Source organism: Lactuca sativa, chromosome 6, assembly GCF_002870075.4.
Source record: "Lactuca sativa cultivar Salinas chromosome 6, Lsat_Salinas_v11, whole genome shotgun sequence".
Lineage (NCBI taxonomy): Eukaryota > Viridiplantae > Streptophyta > Magnoliopsida > Asterales > Asteraceae > Lactuca > Lactuca sativa.
This window is the reverse complement of record NC_056628.2, coordinates 163,370,299-163,394,853: the sequence shown is the minus strand read 5'-3', so window position 1 is coordinate 163,394,853 and position 24,555 is coordinate 163,370,299. Positions and strand designations below refer to the sequence as shown.

Sequence of the window (24,555 nt, the reverse complement as noted above, 5' to 3'; positions counted from 1 at the left end):
GGTGAAAATAATGACTTAATACCTTCAATAACTCTGAAAGGTGACCCAAACTCTGGATCTAAATCCAATCCTTGAAGCCCCAATGATTCCTTCCTTCCTTCTTCCTTCAAATCACCCAAAAATGGCAAGAGACTTGATTATGCAACAATGGAGGCTGAGGGTTTTAGTTTCTGGATGAGAGATGCTCCAAGGAACCCTAATGGAGAGAATAAGACGCTTAAATAGTGCCCAAAGTCCCGGATTTAGGGTTTCCCAATCCAGACCAGACTCGCCGAGTCCACTCTCCGACTCGTCGAGTTGGTCACTTACTCTTCGTCACGGATCCTGCTTGGACTCATCGAGTTTCACCCTGGACTCGACGAGTTGACCTCCTTGACTTAGGGGTTTCCTTTCCTTTCTTGGTCTTTCTGATTATGGGTGTTACAACATGTATAAGAATCAGAATCGGAAATGTATTTCTTTTACTAAATTCTGTTAACAATCTTGTTTATTTATGAAGTTTAAATCTAGTTCAAACAGAATCCCCCATTTTTATATTATTTGTATTATGTGTGAAAATATGGCAAGATAAGAAGTCATGTATTCCTGTGGACCGACACTGCTTACTCTATACTATCTTTAGTATAAGAAATAGCAGTGACTTGAACTTTATTAATATTATTTTATCCCACTATTTGTTGGTTTGACAGCCAAACAAATTTGCGCCGTTGTCGGGGATACGGTGGTACTAATTGCTTATGCCAAGATCTTTTCGCACAGGTACACCTTTACGAGTTGATTTGGAGATAGAGAAATCTACTAGACAAGGAAGGAAGCAAGCCAGACTTTTAAAGAAACAACAACAATCCGGAGCTTCTTCATCTAATCCATCGACCACATCTTCTCCAACATCCAAAAGTATCACCCCACCATCTTCACCTACTCCTACCATGGCAGACAACCATGGAGGAAACCAAAATCCTCCAAACCCACCACCTGAACAAACCTTTAGACAATGGGCCAGTCAAGATGTCACCCAACAACCTTTGTGCATAAATTACCCTGCAGCAATCAACTTTGAACTCAAGTCTGTACTCATCCATTTGTTACCCTCATTCCGTGGTCTTGAGAATGAAGACGCACATAAATTCCTTAAGGAATTTCATGTTGTCTGTGTGGGTATGAAGCCACATGAAGTTACAGAAGATCAAATCAAGTTAAGGGCATTCCCCTTTGCTTTACAAGATTCAGCCAAGGAGTTGTTATATGACTTACCACCAGAGTCAGTCACAATAAGGAATGAAGTTGCAAGGATGTTTCTGGATAAATATTTTCCAGAAATTGTATTCAAGATGTCCAAAACATGTGATTACAGAATATCATTTGTTGCAGTATTTTTGTAAAGGAATGTCATCTTGGGATCTGAGATTACTCAATGCATCAAGTGGTGGATCTATAGCTAATAAGACTCCAACAGAAATCAGAGTTCTTATCAAGAACATGGCAGAAAAGTCCAAGCATACAGTCCAAGAAGAAGAATGGTACAGTGATGCACCAAGAGGAGTGAAAGAAATTTTTACCCCAAAAATTGAAATTCAACTTTCTGAGTTGACTAAATAGTGATGATGCTTGCAAAGGACAAGGGCATGCAACCACCAATAGTTAGACCTTGTGGTATTTGTGCACAAGTTGGACATCCCACTGATATGTGCCCAATGTTACAAGAAGATGTAAAGCCAATTCAAGTTATGGGATTTTTAATTCAACAACAAGGAAACTTCCAGCCAAGAAGCAATCCAAATTGGCATCAACCTAATGCCAATTTTCAGCCAAGACCACCACCTTATCAACCAAGACCCCCATTTCAAAATCAAATGCATCACCAACAAAGTTATCAACCACATTTCCAGCCAACTCAACCTCCTCATCAATCTCAATTCCAATCTTAAAACATGCATCAAGGAAGTAGTTCAAGCGGATCGGGAATGTCTTTGGAAGACATTGTTAAGAGTTTAGCCACAAGTACTCAAACCTTTCAAAATGAGACTAAGGCGAGCATCAAGACTTTGGAGCAACAAATGACTCAACTCACCACTTCTGTGATTAAATTGGAGTCACAAGTCAAACTACCCGCGCAAACAGAGAAGAATCCAAAACATAGTGCATGTGCCATCACTTTGAGGAATGGCAAAGAATATGAAGGTCCTAAAATGATTGAAGAAGAAGAAGAGATGGAGCTTGAGAAAAAAGAAGACAAGTCGAAAACACCTTCAAAGCAAGTTCCTATTGAAGCAAAATTCACCCCTCCCCTATTTCCTTCAAGGTTAAGCAAGTCAAAGCGTGAAAGGGAAGACAATGAAATCATGGAGATGTTCAGAAAAGTTGAGGTAAATATTCCTCTTATTGACGCCATCAAACAAGTCCCTAGGTATGCTAAATTCCTTAAGGAATTATGCACATCTAAGAAAAGATTGAAAGGGAATGAAACTGTCAAAGTGGGTGAAAATGTGTCTGCAATGTTACAGAAAAGACTACCTCAAAAATGTAAGGATCCGGGTGTTTTCACGGTTCGTTGCAAATTAGGTAATCTTCATGTTCCACAGGCTATGCTTGACCTTGGAGCTTCTATGAATGTTTTGCCATATTCCATTTTTAAAACTTTAAATATTGGCACATTGAAGAAGACCGGGGTAATCATTCAATTGGCTGATAGATCTTTAGTACATCCCAAAGGTGTGCTAGAAGATGTATTAGTCCAAGTGAATGAGTTAGTGTTTCCAGCAGATTTTTATGTCCTTGACATGGATGATGATGACTCACCAAATTTGAGTTCAATTCTTCTAGGAACACCCTTTTTGAAAATAGCCAGGACAAAAATTGATGTTTATGATGGTACATTGTCCATGGAATTTGATGGGGAGGTGATAAATTTCAATATCTATGATGCTATGAGATATCCAAGTGATATTTCATCTTTGAATTTTATGGATGTCATTGAACCATTGACAGAGGAGTGTTTTGATTTGTCTAATCTTGATGTGTTGGCTCTCATTTTAGACAGGAATCTTCAAAAGGAAAGAGTGAAAAAACTTGTCAATCAATTTACAATTGATAAAGAGATTATGGAGGTTGTGTCTTGCATGGATGAGAAGAAGAAAATGAGGTTTAATGTTCCAAAGCTGAAAATACCAATGTCTAATGAGAAACTTGTTCCTTCTATTGTGTAGGCACCGGAATTGGAGCTCAAAACTTTACCCGAGCATCTTAAGTACGCATATCTTGGAGACAAAGAAACTTTGCCAGTGATCATCTCCACCAAGTTGTCAACAAAAGAAGAGGAAGAGCTTGTCACCACTTTGAAAGAGTATAAGGAAGCTATTGGGTGGACTATAGCCGACATCAAAGTGCTAAGTTCTTCACTTTGCATGCACAAAATCCTTATGGAAGAAGACTACAAGCCTCCCGAGAAGCTCAAAGGCGTTTGAATCCTCCAATGATGGAGGTAGTGAAGAAAGAAATTCTGAAGTTGTTGAATGCAGGAATGATCTACCCTATATCAGATAGTAAGTGGGTAAGCCCGGTCCAAGTTGTGCCCAAGAAGACATGTATTACCGTTACAAAGAATGACCAAGGCGAGTTAGTCCCCACCCGTGTGCAAAATGGGTGGAGAGTTTGCATTGATTATAGAAGACTCAATTCCTCAACCTGGATAGACCATTGCCCACTTCCCTTCATTGATCAAATGTTGGAAAGGTTAGCGGGAAAAACACATTATTGTTGTGTGGATGGGTATTCTGGTTTCCATCAAATACCCGTTGCACCCGAGGACCAAGAAAAAACTACTTTCACATGTCCCTTCGGAACATTTGCATATAGGCGAATGCCTTTTGGACTTTGTAATGCTCCAGCCACTTTTCAAAGGTGCATGGTAAGTATTTTTTTGGAATATGTTGAGGAAATCATTGAAGTTTTTATGGACGACTTCACATTTTATGGTAATTCTTTTCATGAGTGTTTGGGTAATTTGAAAAAGATTTTGCAAAGATGTAATGAGACCAATCTTGTTTTGAATTACGAAAAGTGTCACTTTATGGTTGACAAAGGTCTCATACTAGGTCATATTGTGTCTTCTAAGGGTCTAGAAGTGCACAAAGAAAAAATAGATGTCATAAAATCTTTACCTTATCCCACTTGTGTTCGTGAGGTACGCTCATTTCTTGGTCATGCAGGATTTTATAGAAGGTTTATAAAATATTTTTCCAAGATATCTCGTCCCATGTGTGAGCTCCTACAAAAAGATGCAGAATTCGAATTTTCCAAAGAGTGCAAGCTAGCTTTTGATCAGTTGAAAGAGTTGTTGATAACAACACCAATACTTCAATCACCGGATTGGAGTTTGCCTTTTGAAATCATGTGTGATGCCAGCAATCATGCAGTTGGTGCAGTGTTAGGGAATAGAAAAGACCGTGTTCCTAATGTCATTTACTATGCCTCAAAAACACTTGATAGTGCACAAGCCAACTACTCAACAACTGAAAAAGAATTGCTATCTATTGTCTTTGCGTTAGACAAATTTCGTCAATACCTGCTAGGTTCTAAAGTCATTGTTTTTTCTGATCATGCGGCTATTAGGTATCTACTTGCAAAGAAGGATTCGAATCCTAGAGTCATTCGATGGGTATTACTCTTGCAAGAGTTTGACATTGAAATCAAAGACAAGAGCAGAAAGTCAAACCTTGTAGCTGATTATCTTGGCCGGATTATTTCTCCTGATGACTCGACTCCCATTAATGATGCATTTCCCGATGAGAACTTATTTTTAGCAAAAGTCGGCCCATGGTATGCTGATATTGTGAACTACATCGTCACAAATCAATTTCCACCAGATTTGACTCGATGGAAAAAATACAAGATCAAGAAAGAAGCCAAGAGGTATGTTTGGGATGAGCCATATTTGTGGAAATATTGTGCTGACCAAATGATTAGACGATGTGTGGATCAACATGAGGTACCTTCTATCTTAACATTTTGTCACTCTTATGCTTGTGGAGGGCATTTTTCTCCTCAAAGAACTGCAAGAAAAGTTTTAGAGAGTGGATTTTACTGGCCAAGTATTTTCCATGACTCTTATGTCTTTTCAAGCAATGATAAATGTCAACGGATGGGCTCTTTAAGCTCAAAGAATCAAATGCCCCTAAATCCCATTTTAGTTTGTGAAATTTTCGATGTTTGCGGCATTGATTTTATGGGACCTTTTCCATCATCTTCGGGTTTTATTTATATTATTTTGGCTATAGATTATGTTTCCAAGTGGGTGGAAGCAAAGGCCACCCGTACTAACGATTCAAAAGTTGTGATAGATTTCTTGAAGGGTCACATCTTTTCCAGATTTGGTGTTCCAATGTGACATCCCCAATTTCACGGCCAGAAAAGACCGATTTGTTTATGCTTTGTTTTTAAAATCAGAGTAATCTTTTAAAGAAAATAGTTGCGGAATTTGTTCCCAAAATATGATAAAGATTTATCAAAGCATTTATTTTAAGAAATGTATTTTCATTATATAACAAAATCTCGGGTTGTCATGTTCCGATACAGACACATAAGCATAAAAAGAACTTACATTATTTACACTAAAGATTTTACATCTCCTTTAATCTCTCCGTGAAATATATCTTCGTATCGATACCTATGATACAAAGAAAACCGAGTGGGTCAGGCTTGGGAGCCTGGTGAGCATATAGGGTTTTCAACCCACAATAATATAATTATTATATTCAACCATCAAACAATCAACCCAATTACCCATCCCTATTATCTTCTTTATTTCTTAGGATTTTACCCTAAGAATTCAACTATCCGTCATTCATTCATTCCTAAGGATTAACCTAAGGAATTAGCACAAAATCTATTGCTACATAAGGCGCATCTACCAACATCATCCTTTAAGCGCCTCTGCCAGGATTACGTCATACACTATGAGGCGCGACTGTTAGGTTTATGACATTCTCTTTTAGGCGCATCTACCGACATTATCCTATAAGCGCATCTGCCAGGATTATCCTATAAGTGCATCTGCCAGGATTACGACATTCACTACTTGGTGCATCTACCGATGTTATTCTTAAGCGCATATGCTAGTATTATGACATTCTCTAATTGGTGCATCTGCCAATATCATTCTTAATCATCTTTCATACCTCATTATTTTATCACATACCAACTATCTCATCTACCCATGTTCTACCCAACATATTTGTAGATATAAAATACATATACAGTTTAACTCATTTAAAAACTATATAAAACATCCATTCCACACTCATATCAAATAAACAACAATATTTAAACACATAGCACGTATTTTTTAACAAATACTTCATATTTATGTGGTAGAAGAAAGTAACTACACACTCACCCAAACATATACTTAATACATTCAAACAATACTTGTATTATACCCGTGTTTATGAAAGGGACTATACACCCACACATATAAACAACTTTATATTATACACATAGCTCATATTTCATAGCAAATACTTAATATTTATGCGTTAGAAGAAAGTAACTACACACTTATTTGATCAGAAGATGATCGGACAGCACTACGGCTTGTAGAAGTAGTATTCTTCGGTAGATCTGGAAGATCTTCACAAAAACCGGACTCCTCGCGGGCAGAGCTTCGGCTCTGGAATAGCACTTCTCGGGATCTTCGGGGCCTCGGGACTTGCTTTGGGTCTCGGGAATGATACCGGGGCTTCGGGATAATTCTTGCACGAAAAACGATGAAAAAACGCGAGAGAAAGGGAAGAAATGAGCAAAGAATCCGGCTGCCTTCGACATCCTTTTATAGGGGGCTAGAACTTCGATTTACGCTGGGCGTAATGAGGATAGGATCGCTGACTTCCCCCCCCCCCCCCCCTTCGGATAATATCGAATTTATATTTAAATTAAATACCGAAAATATTTCATAAATTTCAAAAATTCATATCTTCCTCATACGAACTCCGTTTTCGACGTTCCTTATATACCCGCGTAGGTGAGACTACGCTCTACAACTTTCGTTTAGACTCCATCGGCTAATTTTGACTTTATTTTTTATTATATTATTTTAGTAGGTCGGGATAGAAAAACTCCGTTATAAATTCATAACTTCTTCATCCGACGTCCGTTTTCGCCTATCTTTTTATCGTTTCACTACAATTGACGAGATCTTCGATTCTCGTTTAGATTGTTTCAGCTAAAAACCGCTCGATCTCAAATCGAGTATTCGGGTTGCATACTACTAAGCTGAAACTTAGAAAAACCATAACTTCCTCATACGAAGTTAGATTTGGACGTTCTTTTTATGTACGCTCACGATTTAATGAACTCTACGAATTTCGTTTAGATCGCTAAGGCTAAATATCGCTCTAACATAAATTCACTATTTACGTCGCGCTGTGTCGTGCCGGTTCTGTCGTGTAACTTCGACAAGGCATAGCTTCTTCGTTATAACTCGGATTTTGGTGTTCTTTATATGTACGGAATCCTTGTGACATATACTACAACTTATTTAAAATTATTCCTTTAAAATAATCTTCCATAAAAAAAGTCATTTTTGACGCTTATTGTCTCTAAATTGACTAGCCCTGATCTACGGGCATTACAACTAAAGGCCTTGATCAGTGATCGTGGTACACATTTTTGAAATCGTATGCTCGGGAGTGTTTTGAAGAAATATGGTGTTACTCATAAAGTTTCCACAACATACCACCCACAAACAAATGGACAAGCCGAAGTGAGCAATCGACAAATCAAGGGCATTTTAGAGAAAACCGTGAATACAACAAGGAAAGATTGGAGTACACGCCTTGATGATGCTTTGTGGGCATACCGCACTGCATACAAAACTCCAATTTGAATGTATCCATACCGTATTGTTTTTGGACAGCCGTGTCGATTACCCGTTGAGTTGGAACATAGGGCCTATTGGGCGATCAAGCAGTTCAACATGGATTTAAGTGAATTAGGAAAGAAGAGGAAGTTGGACATACAAGAACTTGAGGAAATCCGCAATGAAGCATATTAGAATGAGGTTCTTTATAAGGAAAAGACCAAAGCATTCCATGAAAAGATGATTACATGCAAGGTATTTCACAAAGGTCAAAAGGTACTACTTTACCATTCACGTTTTAAATTGATTCCTGGTAAATTAAGGTCCCGTTGGGTGGGACCATTTGTTGTCACTAATGTTTTTGAGCATGGTGCAATAGAAATCACAAGTGAGAAAACCGGGAAGATTTTTAAGGTAAATGGTCATCGTTTGAAGCCTTATTGTGAAGGATTTCAAGTCAAGAATGAAGAGGTGGAGGAAGTAATGGATCCAAAGTATCAAGATTGACAAATAGTTGGGGTCCAAGTCGAGCCAACGACATTAAAAAGGGGCGGCTAACCGGGAGGCAACCCGGGGGTATTTTTGTCATTTCTTATATTTTCATTGTATTTTCTTTGTTTTCAAACTTCCAAGTTGTTTTTCATGCTAAAAGAGGGTCAAAAACCATTTTCCGGGAAGTAGAGGTTTAGCGGGTAGCAAATTCAAAAAGTGAAAAAATCAAAAAAAATTTGGCCTTTACAGACATTTACACGACCGTGTAAACTTACGCTTATGGTTTACATGGGCCGTGTAAACGACCAGCCACCACAGTCAAAATTCAGCATTTACACGGCCATGTAAATTTTGCCATTCTGTTTACACGGGCCGTGTAAACGTAAAAACAGAGCTGGACGTTTTTAAGGCTAAAAGCGATTTCTTTTGTTCATTCTTTTCACAATACCTGCGTTTTTTCTCCTCCCTTCTGCCCCCTTCGAAAAAAACCTTCAAAATACTCAATCCTCCTCAAATTTTCATCAAAAATCAAGCTCCAATGTATGAAATTCTTCTCTTTTCTTCATCTTCTTTATCTTCCACCTCTATTCCACCCTTTTCATGGCCGATTTTGGGGTTTTTGAGCAAATCCTAGAATTTTTGAACTTCAAAATCTCGACCTAATGTTTATAATTTCTTGTAGGATAAGCTTGGGGAAACATTGGATATCACCCTACCACCATTTTCAAGCACAAATTGGTATAATTGTTCCAAACTCGTACTTTGTGCATTTAGATAGAACTATATTCCTTTTTGGGTGATTTTCGACAAAACTTGCTAGTTCTTGTGCTTCAGTTGTCCTAAATTATGTGCAATACTTTCTTGATTCATTTGGGTAATGGCTTCCCGGGGTAAAAGACCTAGAATTGGAACTTCACATAATGAACAAGACCCACATCCCATGGAAAACCCTTATGAATTTGGTCTTATTTTTTAGACCAATCAACAAGAGATTTTGTATGCAAATCTTGTTAGATGAATAATGGGAGCTCAAAAGTTTGTGGACATCCAAGCCCTCAAGGATTTACATATCTATAAAGGTGTCCACATGCTCTTAAAAAACATAGGATGGGAAGGTCTTTTGAATATACATGCAGTTAGTTATCAAACACCAATTTTGGAACTTTTGTCCTCAATCACCTTTGACTATCAAACCCATATCCTTACTTTCTGTTTGCTCAATCAAACCCATTAATTTCATGCTGACATCCTTTATGATATCATTGGTGCTCTTTAAGCAAGAAGGGATGTATACACAACAAAGGGCAGAAAAAATGTAATTTTTGAGCAAAATTGTGGAAGTTTTTGGAGAAGCATCTCTTGTGAGTATGAGTATCAGTCAGGCACAGCCAAAGCTTCTAGCATTATTCATTCGGTCTTGAAAGTCACCCACCAGATCATTGCTTATCTCTTATTTCCTCAAGAAGAGATTAGCAAGGCTAATAAGAAGGAGTTAGAAGTTTTGTTGTGTATGATTAACAAGCTTGCAGAAGTCCCTCATTTTGGGTGTTGGGTAATTCAGAAAATGCTCAGAAGTGCTATGAGCAATGGTGGGCAGCTACATTGTGGAGGCATGGTTTCTATTATTGTTGAGCATCTTGGCCTACATCTACCCAATAACACAACAAATATAGTTACGGACCGTACTCGTCTATAAATTGATGTTATGGAAACAATGCATCTTTTCCACCGCCTTCCCACTGGGGATGTTCATTGGACAGTAGATGGAAAAGAGTATCTACGCATTGACAGCAGAAACAAGAAGATACTCAATTTAGCCAATGACATTCCATCAACCACTTGGAAACTCCAATCCAACTTAGGTGTTGCAGTTGACCATATTCCTCCACCCTCTCCTCCTCCTGCTCCTACTGCAGGTGCCTCTAGCTCATCTCGCCCCATTCCTTTTCCTGAACACAATTTTTACATGGGCAAGTTTGCACGCTTGAACCACCGTTACACTAACATACAGTAGGAAGTCGGAGAAATTTATACGGGAGTCGCTGAAATCATTTCTGAATTTCAGGACTATCGTAACTTGCAAGAAGAGCGTTGGGCCCAACAAGAGTTGCGGTGGGCTGAGCAGGATCAGAGATGGGTCGCTCAAGAGCAGCACAACTACAATATCGATTATTTGATAAGTGACCTTCACCGAGTTCTTATCCTTCCCACGCAGCAGCAACCACCATCATCCCAACCCCAATGGCCTTCATATTATCCTGCAGATTATCCTTCACAGTTCCCTCCATATCCACCGCCCGGTCCTCAATAGGCCGGCCATGCCTCACTCCAAGCATCGAGGACGATGCTTATTTTAAGCTTGGGGAGGGGCATCCATCCATGCATTATCCCGTTGCATGTAGGTTGCATGTAATTGTGTACATATTGCATTGCATTGCATTATTTTTCTTTTCATTTTTATTTTTCTTTGTAATTTTTAGAAAAAATTTCAAAATCCAAAAAAAAAAAAAATTCTTTCTACTCTATTTTTATTATACTTTTGCATTTTGCGTCTAAATTTTTGCATTACATTAAAAAAAATTGATCCAATCCCAAGCAACCAAATCTTCTCAAAACAGTTGAGATGGTAAGTGAGTTGTGTGCCTTGAGATTTAACCTGCTCTTTTTATTGAAAATTTGAAAGCAAGTTAATCACACACGAGCACATCTCCCGAAGCTACTTGTGCAAAACAGAAAGTCAGAAGATTGTCAACATTGGAGCATAACAACAGGTATGAGTCGATTCTTTGGGACATATGACTGGTCTTATGAGTAGTAAGTGCTCAATTGAACTTAAAATTCCAAATTTAAAAGTTCATAAAAAGAATGCAAAATCTCAATGTCCTGAGCCTTCCAGCGCTGTTAAAAGTCCTTTCTACTCATTCCCTTTTATATACCCTGCTTGGTGACATAGCTTTCAACTATACTTACGGGTCTTTGCATGTTAACCTTTAGTCCCCTGAAAAATGTCTTAGAAGTCCTCACAGTAATAGACCGTGAGATATCCCACAATAGAAAAGTCAAGGACGAAAATATAAAGAAATTGGCCAAATAAATAAATTAATTAATAAGAGTGTTATGTGTTAGCTTAGTTAGTTGAATATGTGTTACTTAAAAAAAAAGAAAAAAACAAACTATTATTAAGTTAATCTGTGACCTTTGGGATTCAAACAAGTAAACTCTGAGGGGTGTTTTACACCTAATCGCATAAAGCTAAATTGTTTGGGACTAATTGAGTTAAAAATCCGTTACATGGATTCCATAGAAAGTCATGAACTTAATAATAGCAAATAAAGCTAATATGTGGCCTTTAAGGTTTGAGCAAGTAAACCCGAGGGATCTCTTTAAATTTAGCACACTAAGGTCATTTGATTTGGATGTGTTGGTTGGAAGCCCGTTACATGGATTTCAAAGAAATCCATGAGCTTTATTTGTAAAAAATATAATTAAGAAGTTTGTATATAATTTTGTTTATAGTTTAATTGAATATTGTGTTTAGGAAAAATACTTGGCTGTCAAAAGATTCCCGTGGACTTGGATTTGAACTTATGACATTAGACTGAATGTTAATTACTTTGACTGGTGTAAGTGGTTTGAAGTTTATAACCAATCTGGATAAATATTAGGGAATTTTTAGAAAAGATTTTTCAGAAAAAGATTGTTGTTGACCAACAAATAGCTGGAATCAGGCATTGTTATATTTTATGAAACAAAGATGGTTGAGCATGTTTTGTCACGTGTAAGACCATAATTTGTTCCAAGAATTGACTTGATGATATTGAAAAGGAATAAGTGTTGTGATCTTTGATTTTGTTGAGCTGTATTAGGGTGTGGCCAAAGTATTATTTCTATTATGATATAATATTTTGAGACTAAAGCCAAGTTGACTAAAGGCATGACAGGTACATTCTCAACTATGGTACAAAACAGGGTAATTGGGTTGGAGCTTTTCATGTTTGTTTTGATTTCATGCATTAAGTTTCAAATAGTTTTAACTTTAATTTTCTTTCTTCTATTCTATTTTATTTTCTCCAGTTTAAATATTCTTATTCTTTCTTGAGGACAAGAAAGGTTCAAGCTTGGGGAGATTTGTTTGGTGCATTTCATGCATTCATTTTTTAGTTTTAGTTCATGAAACTGCATTGCATTTAGGTTTAAACTCATGCATTTTGCATACTTTTTGGGATTTTTCATGATGCAATTCCATTCACACACTTTTATGATATTTCAGGGACTTTTGAAGGTTGGATCTTGATGGAGGAAGTTAAAAAGAGTTAGAGACAAAGTTTCAGAAGTTTTGGAGCATTGAAGAGATAGAATGAAGAAATAAAGAATTTGGCTTCACAGGAATTTACACGGCCGTGTAAATGATAGCTTATAGTTTACACGGGCCATGTTAACGCATATACAAGAGAATTCTACTTCGAAGGCCTGGAAGGATTGAGCATTCTACTTTTCTTGTTTACACGGTCGTGTAAATGGCACCCTTTAATTTACACGGGCCGTGTAAACGTCTCGACAGTTTTTAAAGTAGTTTTACTCTCATATTATTCAGACAATCAGTTTTTTTGGAAGTTAAGTCGGATTTTGGGCAGAGAGAAGGCGATTTTTAGAGCTTTTTGGAAGTAGATTAACACTTGGAAACACTTTAATTTCCTTTTTGTAAGTCAATTTGAAGTTTAAACTTGTTTGATTTGTAGTTTAACCTAGACATGTGTGGTTGATTTCATTATCATTTCCGAATTTGAGTTCTTAAGTATGTGTTGTTAGGTTGTAACTTGAACTTGATTTGTTTTTAACATCTAGTAATCATTGATTTGATCTTAATCATGTGTTTGGCTTATTCTCTTTTTCACTTGATCAATGAATTAGGGTTTTTATCAATCTAGTTAATCAAATTGTAAAATTCGTATATGTTTTATGATTTGATGTTAGTAACATGCACTTAATTGATTGTAATTAAATCAAAATGAGTGTAATCAAAGATTAAATGTTCATAATCCCAAGCTTATGAAGAATATTGAATATTGTTGGTAATTGTTGCAAGAACTTAAAGTCATTTAATGATTTGATAAAAGAGCTTATTTGAGTTAAATCAATTAAATGAAGTTTTATTTGAAGAACATGTTTTGAATAAAACATTTTTTATAAACTTGGATATTAGAGTTTATTAGTATCTAAATTACCAACCTAGATAGAACATAATCATATTCATTTTGCCTCTTTCAACATAATACATGTATAAGAATCAGAATCGGAAACGTATTTCTTTTACTAAATTCTGTTAACAATCTTGTTTATTTATGATGTTTAAATCTAGTTCAAACACAATCCCCTAATTTAATATTATTTGTATTATGTGTGAAAATATGGCAAGATAAGAAGTCATGTATTCCTGTGGACCGACCCTGCTTACTCTATACTATCTTTAGTATAAGAAATAGCAGTGACTTGAGCTTTATTAATATTATTTTATCCCATTATTTGTTGGTTTGACAGCCAAACAACATGTAATCTAGCGAATTTTCCATGACTGATCTTGGAGACATTAATTATTTTCTTGGCATCGTTGTGTCTAGGGATAAACATGCCATGTTCCTCTGTCAGCAGAAGTATGTTCATGAGATTCTAGAGAGGGATCATATGGTCACTGCAAACCAGCTCATACACTTGTTGACACTTCTCCGAAGCTTAGGGTTTCCGGCCCCCCAATTTGTGATCCCACATTATATCGCAACATTGCGGGAGCTCTCCAGTACCTTACTTTCATTTGAGCTGACATTACTTATGTTGTTCAACATATATGTCTTCACATGCATGACCCTAGAGAGCCACACTTCTTTGCTCTTAAGTGTATTCTTAGATACCTCCGAGGAACAGACACTTTTGGCCTCCAACTTTATGCTTCCCCATCTCAGGGGTTGATCGCCTGTTCTGACGCTAACTAGGCTGGTTGTCCTACTTCTCGTCACTCTACATCTGGGTTCTTCGTATTTTTGGGCCCCAATCTTCTTTCTTGGTCCACAAAACGAAAGACTACTGTTTCTCGCTCCAGTGCTGAGGCCGAATATCGAGGCATTGCAAATGTTGTTGCTAAGACATCCTGGAATCAAAATCTACTTCGTGAGCTACATAAACCGCCAGAAAAAGCCACTATTGTCTATTGTGATAATGTCAATGCGGTTTACATGACCAGTAATCATGTTCAACGCCAACGTACCAAACATATTGAGATTGACATTCACTTTGTTCGTGACCATGTCGCCACCGGCCAAATTCGTGTTTTGCATGTCCCATCATCGTCTCAATATGCAAATATTTTCACCAAAGGTCTTCCTAGACCTATATTTCTGGACTTTCGGTCCAGTTTGAACGTTCAGTCAAATACATCAGTTCAAACTGTCGGGGGATGTTAGCAATATTATTATTATTAGTGTTTGTATTTGTCTTCTGGGCCCTCTATATTGTTCCGCCCTTTATTTTATGTGTAGCCCATCTTCTATATTGAGTATATATGTTTACGTAATGAGAAGAGGCACCGGGGGGGGGGGGGGGGGAATCATTGTTATAGCAAAAAATACACACGAATTACAACATTTTCATGTTATCATAAGTAGGGATCTTTCCCATGAAATATGTCACAAGTTGGGATCCTCCCTAGTATATGACATTAACATGTTATCAATTGAACTTATGGTGTTACCCAAAAATTTTGTCAAATTCTATAACCTAAATAGGTTATCCTAAGAAGGGAATTCCCCTATATGATCTTATGTTTAAGGATCCTCATCATTAAGGATCCTCGTCCTTAAGGATCCTTATCATTAAAGATCCTCATCGTAAATTGTAAGATTAGAAGACGTATGAAGCTTAAGGAAAAACTCGAAGACAATCAGGCTCCATCTTTCCTTGTTCTTAACTTCGAAATTTTTTAAGTAAAATTAAGGATCTTAAACTTTTCAGGATCCTAAACCAATTGTTGATTTATAAACTTTCATCACTTCAGAGTCATTTACTATTTTAAATTGATATCTTTAAAGAAGTATTAAAGCACTTAGATTTACCAAAATTTGTTCTTAACAAATTCTTTTCTAATTGTTTTATTATAAAAATTATTTGAAACTCTTAAGGATTACAAGTCAGTCATCGGACTTTTTAAGAAACTTTTAACATTTTAAATTGTTTAACAAAGTCAGTTCTTATTATTTTAAGTTGTTACTTTTAGTTTTTTAATTAATTGAATCCTTATAAAATCATTTGTTCTATTATTTGCCAAAAGAACTTTATCCTGAAAATTATTCACTATTTTTAGGATCCTAACTACGCAAATGTCTTAGTATCATATTATGCAGGTAAAGGAAACATAGAAAAATAAAGGAAAGATTAACCATTGTATTCAAAATAAAAGGCTAACAACCCTAGAAGAGTCAAATGGTTACATCAAAAAAATACACTACCCTAACCACCTAAAAGGCCTAGACCTTAGTCTGTTCATCATTGGCCTTCTTCTCATCCTTCTCCACTTCTGGCTACAGTGAAGGTCCTTGACAGTGGTTACAGGATTGCTAGTTAGTTTGGCTAGTGCCTTGTGTCATCCTACTACATTCCAAAGTCCTGAATGCTCAAGATCCTCCACCAACTTGATCTTAGCCTCCAGGATAGTCACCGCAACACTTGCCTTCGCATTGGAAATCACCTCCTCAAGCTCCGCATAATGCTCATCCTCTTTCTCAGCCTTCTGTTTACTCAGCAACTCTACCCATGGTGAAGATCCTCATTGGTGGTCCTTGAGATTTTCTCCTTCTCTTTTAGGGCAAACTTAACTTTCTCAGCACGGATACTGAGATCATTGGTGAACTGAGAAATATGAGTGGAGACCTGAAAGAAACGAAAACATCAGCAAAAGTAGAAACAGGTATGATAAACTAACATAAATAATTCTTATACATAGGAAACTTACAGCCTGGGAAAATGAGGTCAACTTCCCAAGAGCATCCTCGATGGAGGTTCTCTAGGATGGAATCTATAGCCTCAAAAGTCTTCCTCTTTCGGGATCCTGGAGTCTTCACAACTAGGTCAAGTTGGGCTTTCTTTGAAGGAGGCAGATCAAAGGGCTTCTCCTGCTTGATCCTGACCAAGCTACTAGTAATATCATCCTTAGGGTCGACCAAAGCGAAGCGAGCACTGGAGCGGACAGTCCTGGAACCTGCACAAGAAACAAGGGTCCTTGTGAGATCCAAGATCGTAAGACAACAATTCAAATAATAAAGAAAGAAAGATATACATGTATCCATAGAAGTTGTGCTGGAAGATCCTTCTTGGAGACTAGATTGATCAAGTTTGAGAGATCTATCTACCTCCGGGAGAGAAAGAAAATTAGCAATCTTATCCTCTGTGTCCTCAACAGTAGCAACGAGCTCCGTAACAGAAAAAACAAAATAAGAATAAGATTTTTCAAGATCACAAGGAAAAGTATTGAAATCCTACCCTTCTTAACCCAATCTTTGTGTAAGGGATCTCCGCCAAGAATATAGTCATTCCTGACAAAAAGTATCTCCCCTTCCAAGCCCCATCGTTGTGTTTTATTTTTAACACAAGAGGAGACTTGCCACTCTTGACCTTGAACATGAAGCGAGAATTTCCAAATGTTGAGAGATCATAGACAAGGGCCAATTCAGCCAGACCCATGCCAAGATCATATGTCTGATTCAGACACTCAGCTCAGTACAAGATCCTCCAAATGATAGGTATCACTTGGACGAAAGAAAGTTTCGTGATCTCAAAAAACTCTGAGACCACTTCGGAAAAAAGGAATTTAAGGCCTAAAACAGATAAGGGATACTCCGGAAAGCATACCCAAGAAGAGGAGATGAAGTTTGGTTGGATCAAAGGGTCATAAGGCCTGAAGACTGCTTCAGGAAGGAAGGCACCACTAGCCTTCAATGCTTCGATATCACCATCGTCGAAGGATCACGTCTCGTCATAAGGCAAGACTCCTTGATCGATGAAATCGTCCTCAGGAAGACCTAGGATCTTCTTACAAGAAAATGTCATCTTTTTACCCATGATCGAAAATTTGGTACAAAGGAGATGAGGCAGAGAGGATGTTACCTTTATCGAAATCACCGGTAGCACGATGAAAGCAAAGAAAATCGAGACGGGTAAAGATAATTGTGGAACTAATCACCTCTATTTAAACTGAAGATTTGAGGTTGATTTGAGCATATACGACTAGTTATCCACTCGTTGGATTTCAAAATTACCTAGCCGTTAAGGTTTAATTTTGAAAAGTACTTTTCTCTTTCTCCCTTTACCTTTTTAATTTAAGTAATCCCTTTAATATTATCGAAATTAACTGCTATATTTTCAAGAATAACTTGGGGGAAATTGTTAGGGCCAGGATCCTCAAAGCATTCAGGATCCTCAAACCTCATCAGATATTCAGGATCCTCAACTATCTCAGGATCCCGACTTTACCGTTATTGTTATTTACTAACATTTATAACGGTTATATTTCGTTCTTAATTAACAAATGTGGAGAAATAGTCAAAACAAGACCTATTCTCAAAAGAGAGTCCTCTCACCTATGCTAAATACTCGGAATACCAAGTCAATGAACGTTCACAAAGCTGGACATAGAGGATCCCAGGAATATCGGACATCTTGTTAGCTAGTTTAGACTATAAATTAACACATGTATCTCACACACGACACACTCTAATTATTCTTAGCTTACTCTACGAACTTTTTCACTTGTTCTTATTGAAATATTCTCTGTAATAATCATTTTATATTAATAGAATCATCAAGGCAAGTGATCATTATCACCTCCCAAGGTTTTGTGTCAGAGATCCTAGCAAGGATCAAGGGCTTTCATTGTAGACAATCGTGTCATTCTCTCTCTTTCTCTATTTCACAATTCAAACATCACAACCTCTCATTCAATTTGGTTGATTTATACTTGTGTAATTTTTGAACAAAACCATGATATATTGGGGGAATCCCTTAAGCCTAGCGCTTACCCAGTTGTTACAAATGTTTTTTAGGCGCTCCATTGGTTCGTGAGAAGGGCAAGGTTCGACTATACACACATATTCACAATTATGTTTTCTCAAATGTAAATATACTATGATATAACTTATTAAATAAAATGTAAAAGTTGCCTTTGAAAATCGGGACGTTACACATGGATTTAATTTATTGAGTGTCACTAAACAATCAGATATGTGCATGGTATAGAGGCCACAAACATATTGTAAAAACTCGTTTTATTGGTTTGTAAGGGGATATGGAGGCAGCAAGGGCTCGTTCCCCACAGTTATGGATCCACAACATTGGAGTACTACTATTGACCACTTCTTAAGAGATAAGCATAAAAACGATCAAGTGAAAGCACAAAATGTTGGAAGAAGCAAGTAGTTAAGAATCATGGAGGGACGTGTCGTTACAGTAGTGCTTGTTTTAAGAATGTACGTTATGGTAATGTTTAATGTTTATGCAAGTATAACATATTTTGTAATGTTAAACAGTATTTCAATAAACTTGAAGCATTTCACCGTGGGCATGTCAATAAACAAGAGGAATTTGTTGACCCAATATTCAAAGACCAATATGTAAGCTTTTATTACTAAAAAATGAAGCAGATTGTTGTTTTTTTTCATTATTTTTGAAGTATATTGACAATCTTCGTGAAATACATAATGCTTTAGTTGTTAAGAGTGCTTTACAAACTCAGCAAAACCGACTCAGGTGGTGATCCGAACTCCATTGATTGGATAGCCATATTTGAGAAGGTGTTAGGTGCTCGAAGAGGACATATGAAAGGCATCAGGCCTATACCTCTTTCTGCAGCAAGTACAAGTGCTCCCTCCCAGTGGTAGTCACAATCACAGTCACAAGCACTGCAACCAACACAAGTACTTATTAAACTCTTAAAGAAATTGGTAGCTTGGTACTTTGTTATATCGTTAAGAACTTGATGCATTTATTGTATTTTTTTGGTAGTTTGATACTTTGTTTATTTGTTATGTGCTTAATTCATTTGTTATGAATTTGGTAGTTTGGAAGTTTGTTAAATTGTTAAATACTTAATTGATTTGGTAGTTTAATAGTTTGTTAAATTGTTAAGGACTTAATTCATTTGGTTGGTTTGATAGTTTATTAAACCGTTAATGACTTAATCTTCTTGTAACTTAATTGTTAAGTAATAATACTTCGTTTTTTTAGTTTGATATTTTAACTTATATACTTTACTTTTTAGGATGTGGATGTTAACGCTTTTCTCGAAAACTTGGTGTTTGTGATGACAACTAGAGATATTATCCGCTTTTAAGAACCAAGTCAACACTGTCAGCAACAACGACGTGGAAAACATCGATAGGGAAGACGAAGACACCTAGTATTTCTTATTTTATGTTATTGATGATGTTATTGTAAACTATCAAAACATAAAACGGTTAGGGTTTTATAATGTTATCAAATGAGAAGTACACGATACAATGAAAGGAAAAAATAGAATATATATAGACTAGCTAATTAGTGTTTTATAGATAATGGGCCAATATAAGACTCAATACAAAATAAAGCCCAAAATCATATTAAGCTAACAGTTATTATGGATTTATTAGATAATTTATGGATGTGATCGAATGATATTTCTAGTTTATTAGATCGTTTATATAATGTGGCACATTTGATATTTTAAGTAATGTGGTATATATTGTTTAATGTTATTTGATGGTTCATTTATAAATTGTATTAAAAATAATAATTAGCAGAGACATCTTTTGCGACAACCTCCACCAATTGCGACAATGCTCACCTCCAAGAAGCTTGGCCAGAAAGAACTCTGACTGATGATCGGAAAGTAGAGACGACACTAATAGCGACGACAATGGCTTTTAGCGATGCCAGCTATTAAAGATGACACTAATTGCGACAATTTGAGTATATGCTACAAGTTAATAGCAACGATCCTTTTGCGACGACTTGTCGTCGCTAAAGGTATTCGCGACGATTTGAGGCATCAATTACGACGTTATTTGTCGTCGTAAAGGTAACTTTTTTAGTTGGGTTATCATGCAACCACTACCACCACCATATACATGTCTTGACCAGTTCATACATGTCATCATAACCACTGTCTTCCATAACATCTTGGCATCTTTTTTTTTAACAGTTGCGATCTTGACATCCTCCTTATCACTATCGTTTGTATTCATAATTTCCTTTGTTACATAAGTTCAGGGTCGGCCTGTTGATTTTAAAGGTCCTGTACGACAAGTCAAATGGTGTGTGTGTATATATATATATATATATATATATATATATATATATATATATATATATATATATATAATAAGTTTAAAGGGTGAATTATTACGATAAAAAACTAAAAAGTAATTTAATCAAATAAATACAAATTTATAAAAGTTGATGTTAAATATATAAGTTCAACCGGTTTAATAAACCAGATGATAGATTGTAAAGCATTAACCATATTTATGAGGTAAAAGTATAATCCATTTAATTAAGCATTAATTATGATGCAATTTATATAAGTCGATGGGCTAAAAATATAATTCTAAAAAATTGATTTAGTAAAAGAAATTGAAAGACTAAAACATAAATTATAAATGAGGGGAGAAAAATGTAACTTGGAGTATAATTCTATATGAATACAAGGAATGGTGTATAAATGAAGGGGTAAAAGTATAGCTTGGAGTATAATCCTTAAGTATTAATTATGATGTAAATTTTTAAAAGGGGCTAAAAATATAATTCTAAAAAATTGATTTAGTAAAAGAAATCGAAAGATTAGGTAGATTGTAAAACATGAATTATAAATGAGGACCATAGTCTTCAAACATCTTCAAACATCTTCTAGTTTTAAAAAAAAAAACATATATCTTTGTTTTTTTTAACTCGGATTTATTAAAACTTTATCTATTAAAAGCAAATTTTAATAAAAGAAATTACAATACTAAAAGTAAAAAGGTTCGGTGACACAATAATGACATTTTTGACAAATTTATTAATAAAGATATAATTACAATAAGGTCATTGAAGCAGTATATATAATATAGGCATGAAAAAGAAATCTTAATATTGTCTTATATTTTTGTGTCAAACTTTATAAAACAGTATTTAATGTTGTATCATTCATTTCTTGGTAAAATATTTATACTCATTTTTTTAATTGAAAAAGTAAAACGAAAATTTTGAAATTTTTTATTTAATATCAAAGTTTATTTCCATCCAATTTATATGTTAAATATTTTATCATCAATTACAATGTTTAGGTGTAATTTTGAAAGGAAAGTTTGTTGGTTTTTATTAAATATATACGTTAATTCATACCGTTTTATTTTCATTTTTATATAATAATATATAAAAGTTGATCTACATTTGTTAATCATCTATCATAAGTCATAAAATTATTGAAAAACTCTTAATTTTTTCTTAAATAAGCTTAATTAGATTTAATTTATTTTAACGGTCTGTATATATTAAAAAACGAACAGTTATTTTCTTTCGGACCGGAGACACGTTTGGTCCACCAAAAGAAATAGGTTTGTATTTTTAAAAATATATTGACTTGCCTTAGGACACACGACTCCCTTAAGGTCTCTATAAGTTACAAGCATGGATTTTTCCCAAATGAATAGACCAAACGAAGCCATCGCTAGTTTAAGATTGTATGTATTCCGGTGTAAACAATATTATTTTACAATTCTGAAGTCTTCCCGGCCTTCCATAATTCTTGAAACGTTAATCAATAAGGATGTTACATCCTCAACCATTCAGCAAAAAACATGAAATACAAACTGAAACAAACGAAGCAAAATGGGATAGAAAAAACTTAAGCATAATCCTCTGAGGTTGGAAGTGTCTCGTATGATCCAATGAAAACATCACCGTAGATGAATCCAGCCAACCCACCACCGATAAGTGGGCCGACCCAATAAATCCAGTTTTGTGAGAAGTCACCACTAACAACAGCCGGGCCGAATGACCGAGCGGGGTTCATTGAGCCACCACTGAAAGCTCCAGCAGCCAAAATGTTGGCTCCAACAATAAAGCCGATTGCAATGGGTGCAATGGTTCCGAGTGATCCCTTCTTAGGGTCAGCAGCGGTGGCATAAACTGTGTAGACAAGAGCAAAAGTTATGATGATCTCAAACACGACTCCTTGAATACTGCTCATCCCACTAGCAACTCCGTGGGTTGGAACGGCCTGTCAAATTCCAAATATGTAAATACAAATCCAAGGTTTTGAATCAGAAGTTGTTTTAGCACCGAAGATATGATATAAGAAAACTCACCAAGCCACCGGTGACAAATTGTAGGAGGAAACATGCAACGATGGATCCAAGAAGTTGGGCAATCCAATAAAATAGACCGGTTATGATGGTGATGTTACCACCAATAGCCAATCCGAAGGTGACAGCTGGATTCAAATGGCCTCCGGAGATGTTGGCTGCTATTGAGACCCCAACAAAGAGTGCAAATGCATGGGCTATTGCGACTGCAACTAGTCCTGCGGGGTCTAGTGCTGCATCCGCTGTGAGCTTACCTGAAAAGTTTATAAAACTCCATTATTCGTTTAATCGTTTAATCGTAATAATATTAACACATGTTTTCATTTTATATGGTTTAAGAAAGAAATGTAACATACCATAAGCAATAGCAGACCCGACACCTGCAAACACGAAAAGAAGGGTAGCAATGAACTCAGCCAAGTAAGACTTGACTGAAACTGCACTAAAAGAGTCACCGATGCTACCAATTGCCAACTTCACCATTTTTAGAGCTCTTTGAAGCTAAAAGTGAAAAGATGAGATGATTTACTTGCTAAAAGTGTGATTTGTGATTGGTTTCAATAAAGCATTATATAGTGCTTAACATCAGATTATTAAAATAATTTAAATATTTAAGTTTTAAATATGTGGCTATATATGAAGTGTCGTATATACGTATAGAGAATTTGAGCTGGCACCGCCCTTGGGGCCAAAGATGGCTGAGCCTGGCCGTTGATTTTTGCCGCCCCACCGCCCACAGGCCTTGATCACGAAAATCTTCGTTCGTTACTAATATTGGAGACTGGGAATATTACAACTAATGTGTTACATATGGTTATAACTATTGGCTGTGTTTACCCATTTATAATTACTTGACTCATATTGATACTAATTTGATTTCATCCAATAATTTTATTTATTTTAAAACACTTTGTTTGATTTTCGACCTAGTCAGCAGTTTCCCATTTTAATGTAATATAACCCACTAAAATATACAAAGACATTATCTTATAAAACCGTCATAAGTTCTAATTTTCCATTATTTAAAATAATAATATGGGTGTACAAATTCAAATGATTGAATGGACGGGTCACGTTATACTCTAATAATTTTTGAAATATCAAAATAGCATAAAATAATAGTTTAACGAGTTTATAATTTAATTAATGACAATTATGGCACATCTTCCACTTAAAAATGGAGCCAGCAATCGAGAATTGGTTGTCATGTTTAAAGTAATGCTAACAAGATGAGTAGTATTTTAAGTTGAAAAAGATTTGGGGCTAAAAAAATCAAGTTTATCTTTTATTCTTATCATTTTTTCTTAATAAAAGTTTTCTTAATAAAAGAGTACTTTGCATGCCAAATGTCCATTTTTTGCACCTCTAACTTGACACGTGTCATTACCAGGGAATTCTTATGAGTCATTTCCCCGCCCATTCTTTGCACCATAAAGTCGAATACATCATCTCCAATAAATTAGGTCACACATTTTGAATTACCTGCAAATATACATTGATATCAATATCATTCCTATATTTATGGTCAATCTTTCATTCACCGGCTCACTTTTGTGACGCCTTCGTCACCATCATCTCTAGGAACGCTAGCGTAGGCCACAACCATTTACCCCCATGTATCCTGCTCAATGAATAATACAAACGTTCCCATATCAGACTTTGACATATTGACTTCAAGTTCCATTGTCAAGGTATCAACCATTTATCTTATTTTTGTTCTTATTGATAGGAAATTGATTCTTAAAGTGGGTTTTTAGGGTTTCGTATTATTGGAACCCTAATGCAACACTAAATTTTCAAGAAGATGCTTATGACTAGCAAATCTGCTAGTTTGCTTCATTTTTGCCC

At 36.0% G+C, this 24,555-nt stretch overlaps 2 protein-coding genes across 2 annotated transcripts; one reads left to right on the top strand and one right to left on the bottom strand.

Moving 5' to 3' along the window:
* Positions 1–1,931: 1,931 nt before the first annotated feature.
* LOC111891605 (uncharacterized) lies at positions 1,932–3,464 on the top strand. The gene is made up of 2 exons (XM_023887665.3): positions 1,932–3,107; positions 3,207–3,464. The coding sequence occupies exons 1-2, from the start codon at positions 1,932–1,934 to the stop codon at positions 3,462–3,464; spliced, it is 1,434 nt and encodes a 477-aa protein (XP_023743433.3).
* An 18,607-nt stretch (positions 3,465–22,071) lies between these two features.
* LOC111891625 (probable aquaporin TIP-type RB7-5A) lies at positions 22,072–23,259 on the bottom strand. Its single transcript, XM_023887687.3, has 3 exons — positions 23,064–23,259; positions 22,711–22,961; positions 22,072–22,622 (listed from the first exon to the last, which is right to left on the bottom strand). Exons 1-3 carry the CDS (start codon positions 23,188–23,190, stop codon positions 22,248–22,250), a joined length of 753 nt encoding a protein of 250 aa, XP_023743455.1. The 5' UTR covers positions 23,191–23,259; the 3' UTR covers positions 22,072–22,247.
* Positions 23,260–24,555: the final 1,296 nt, after the last annotated feature.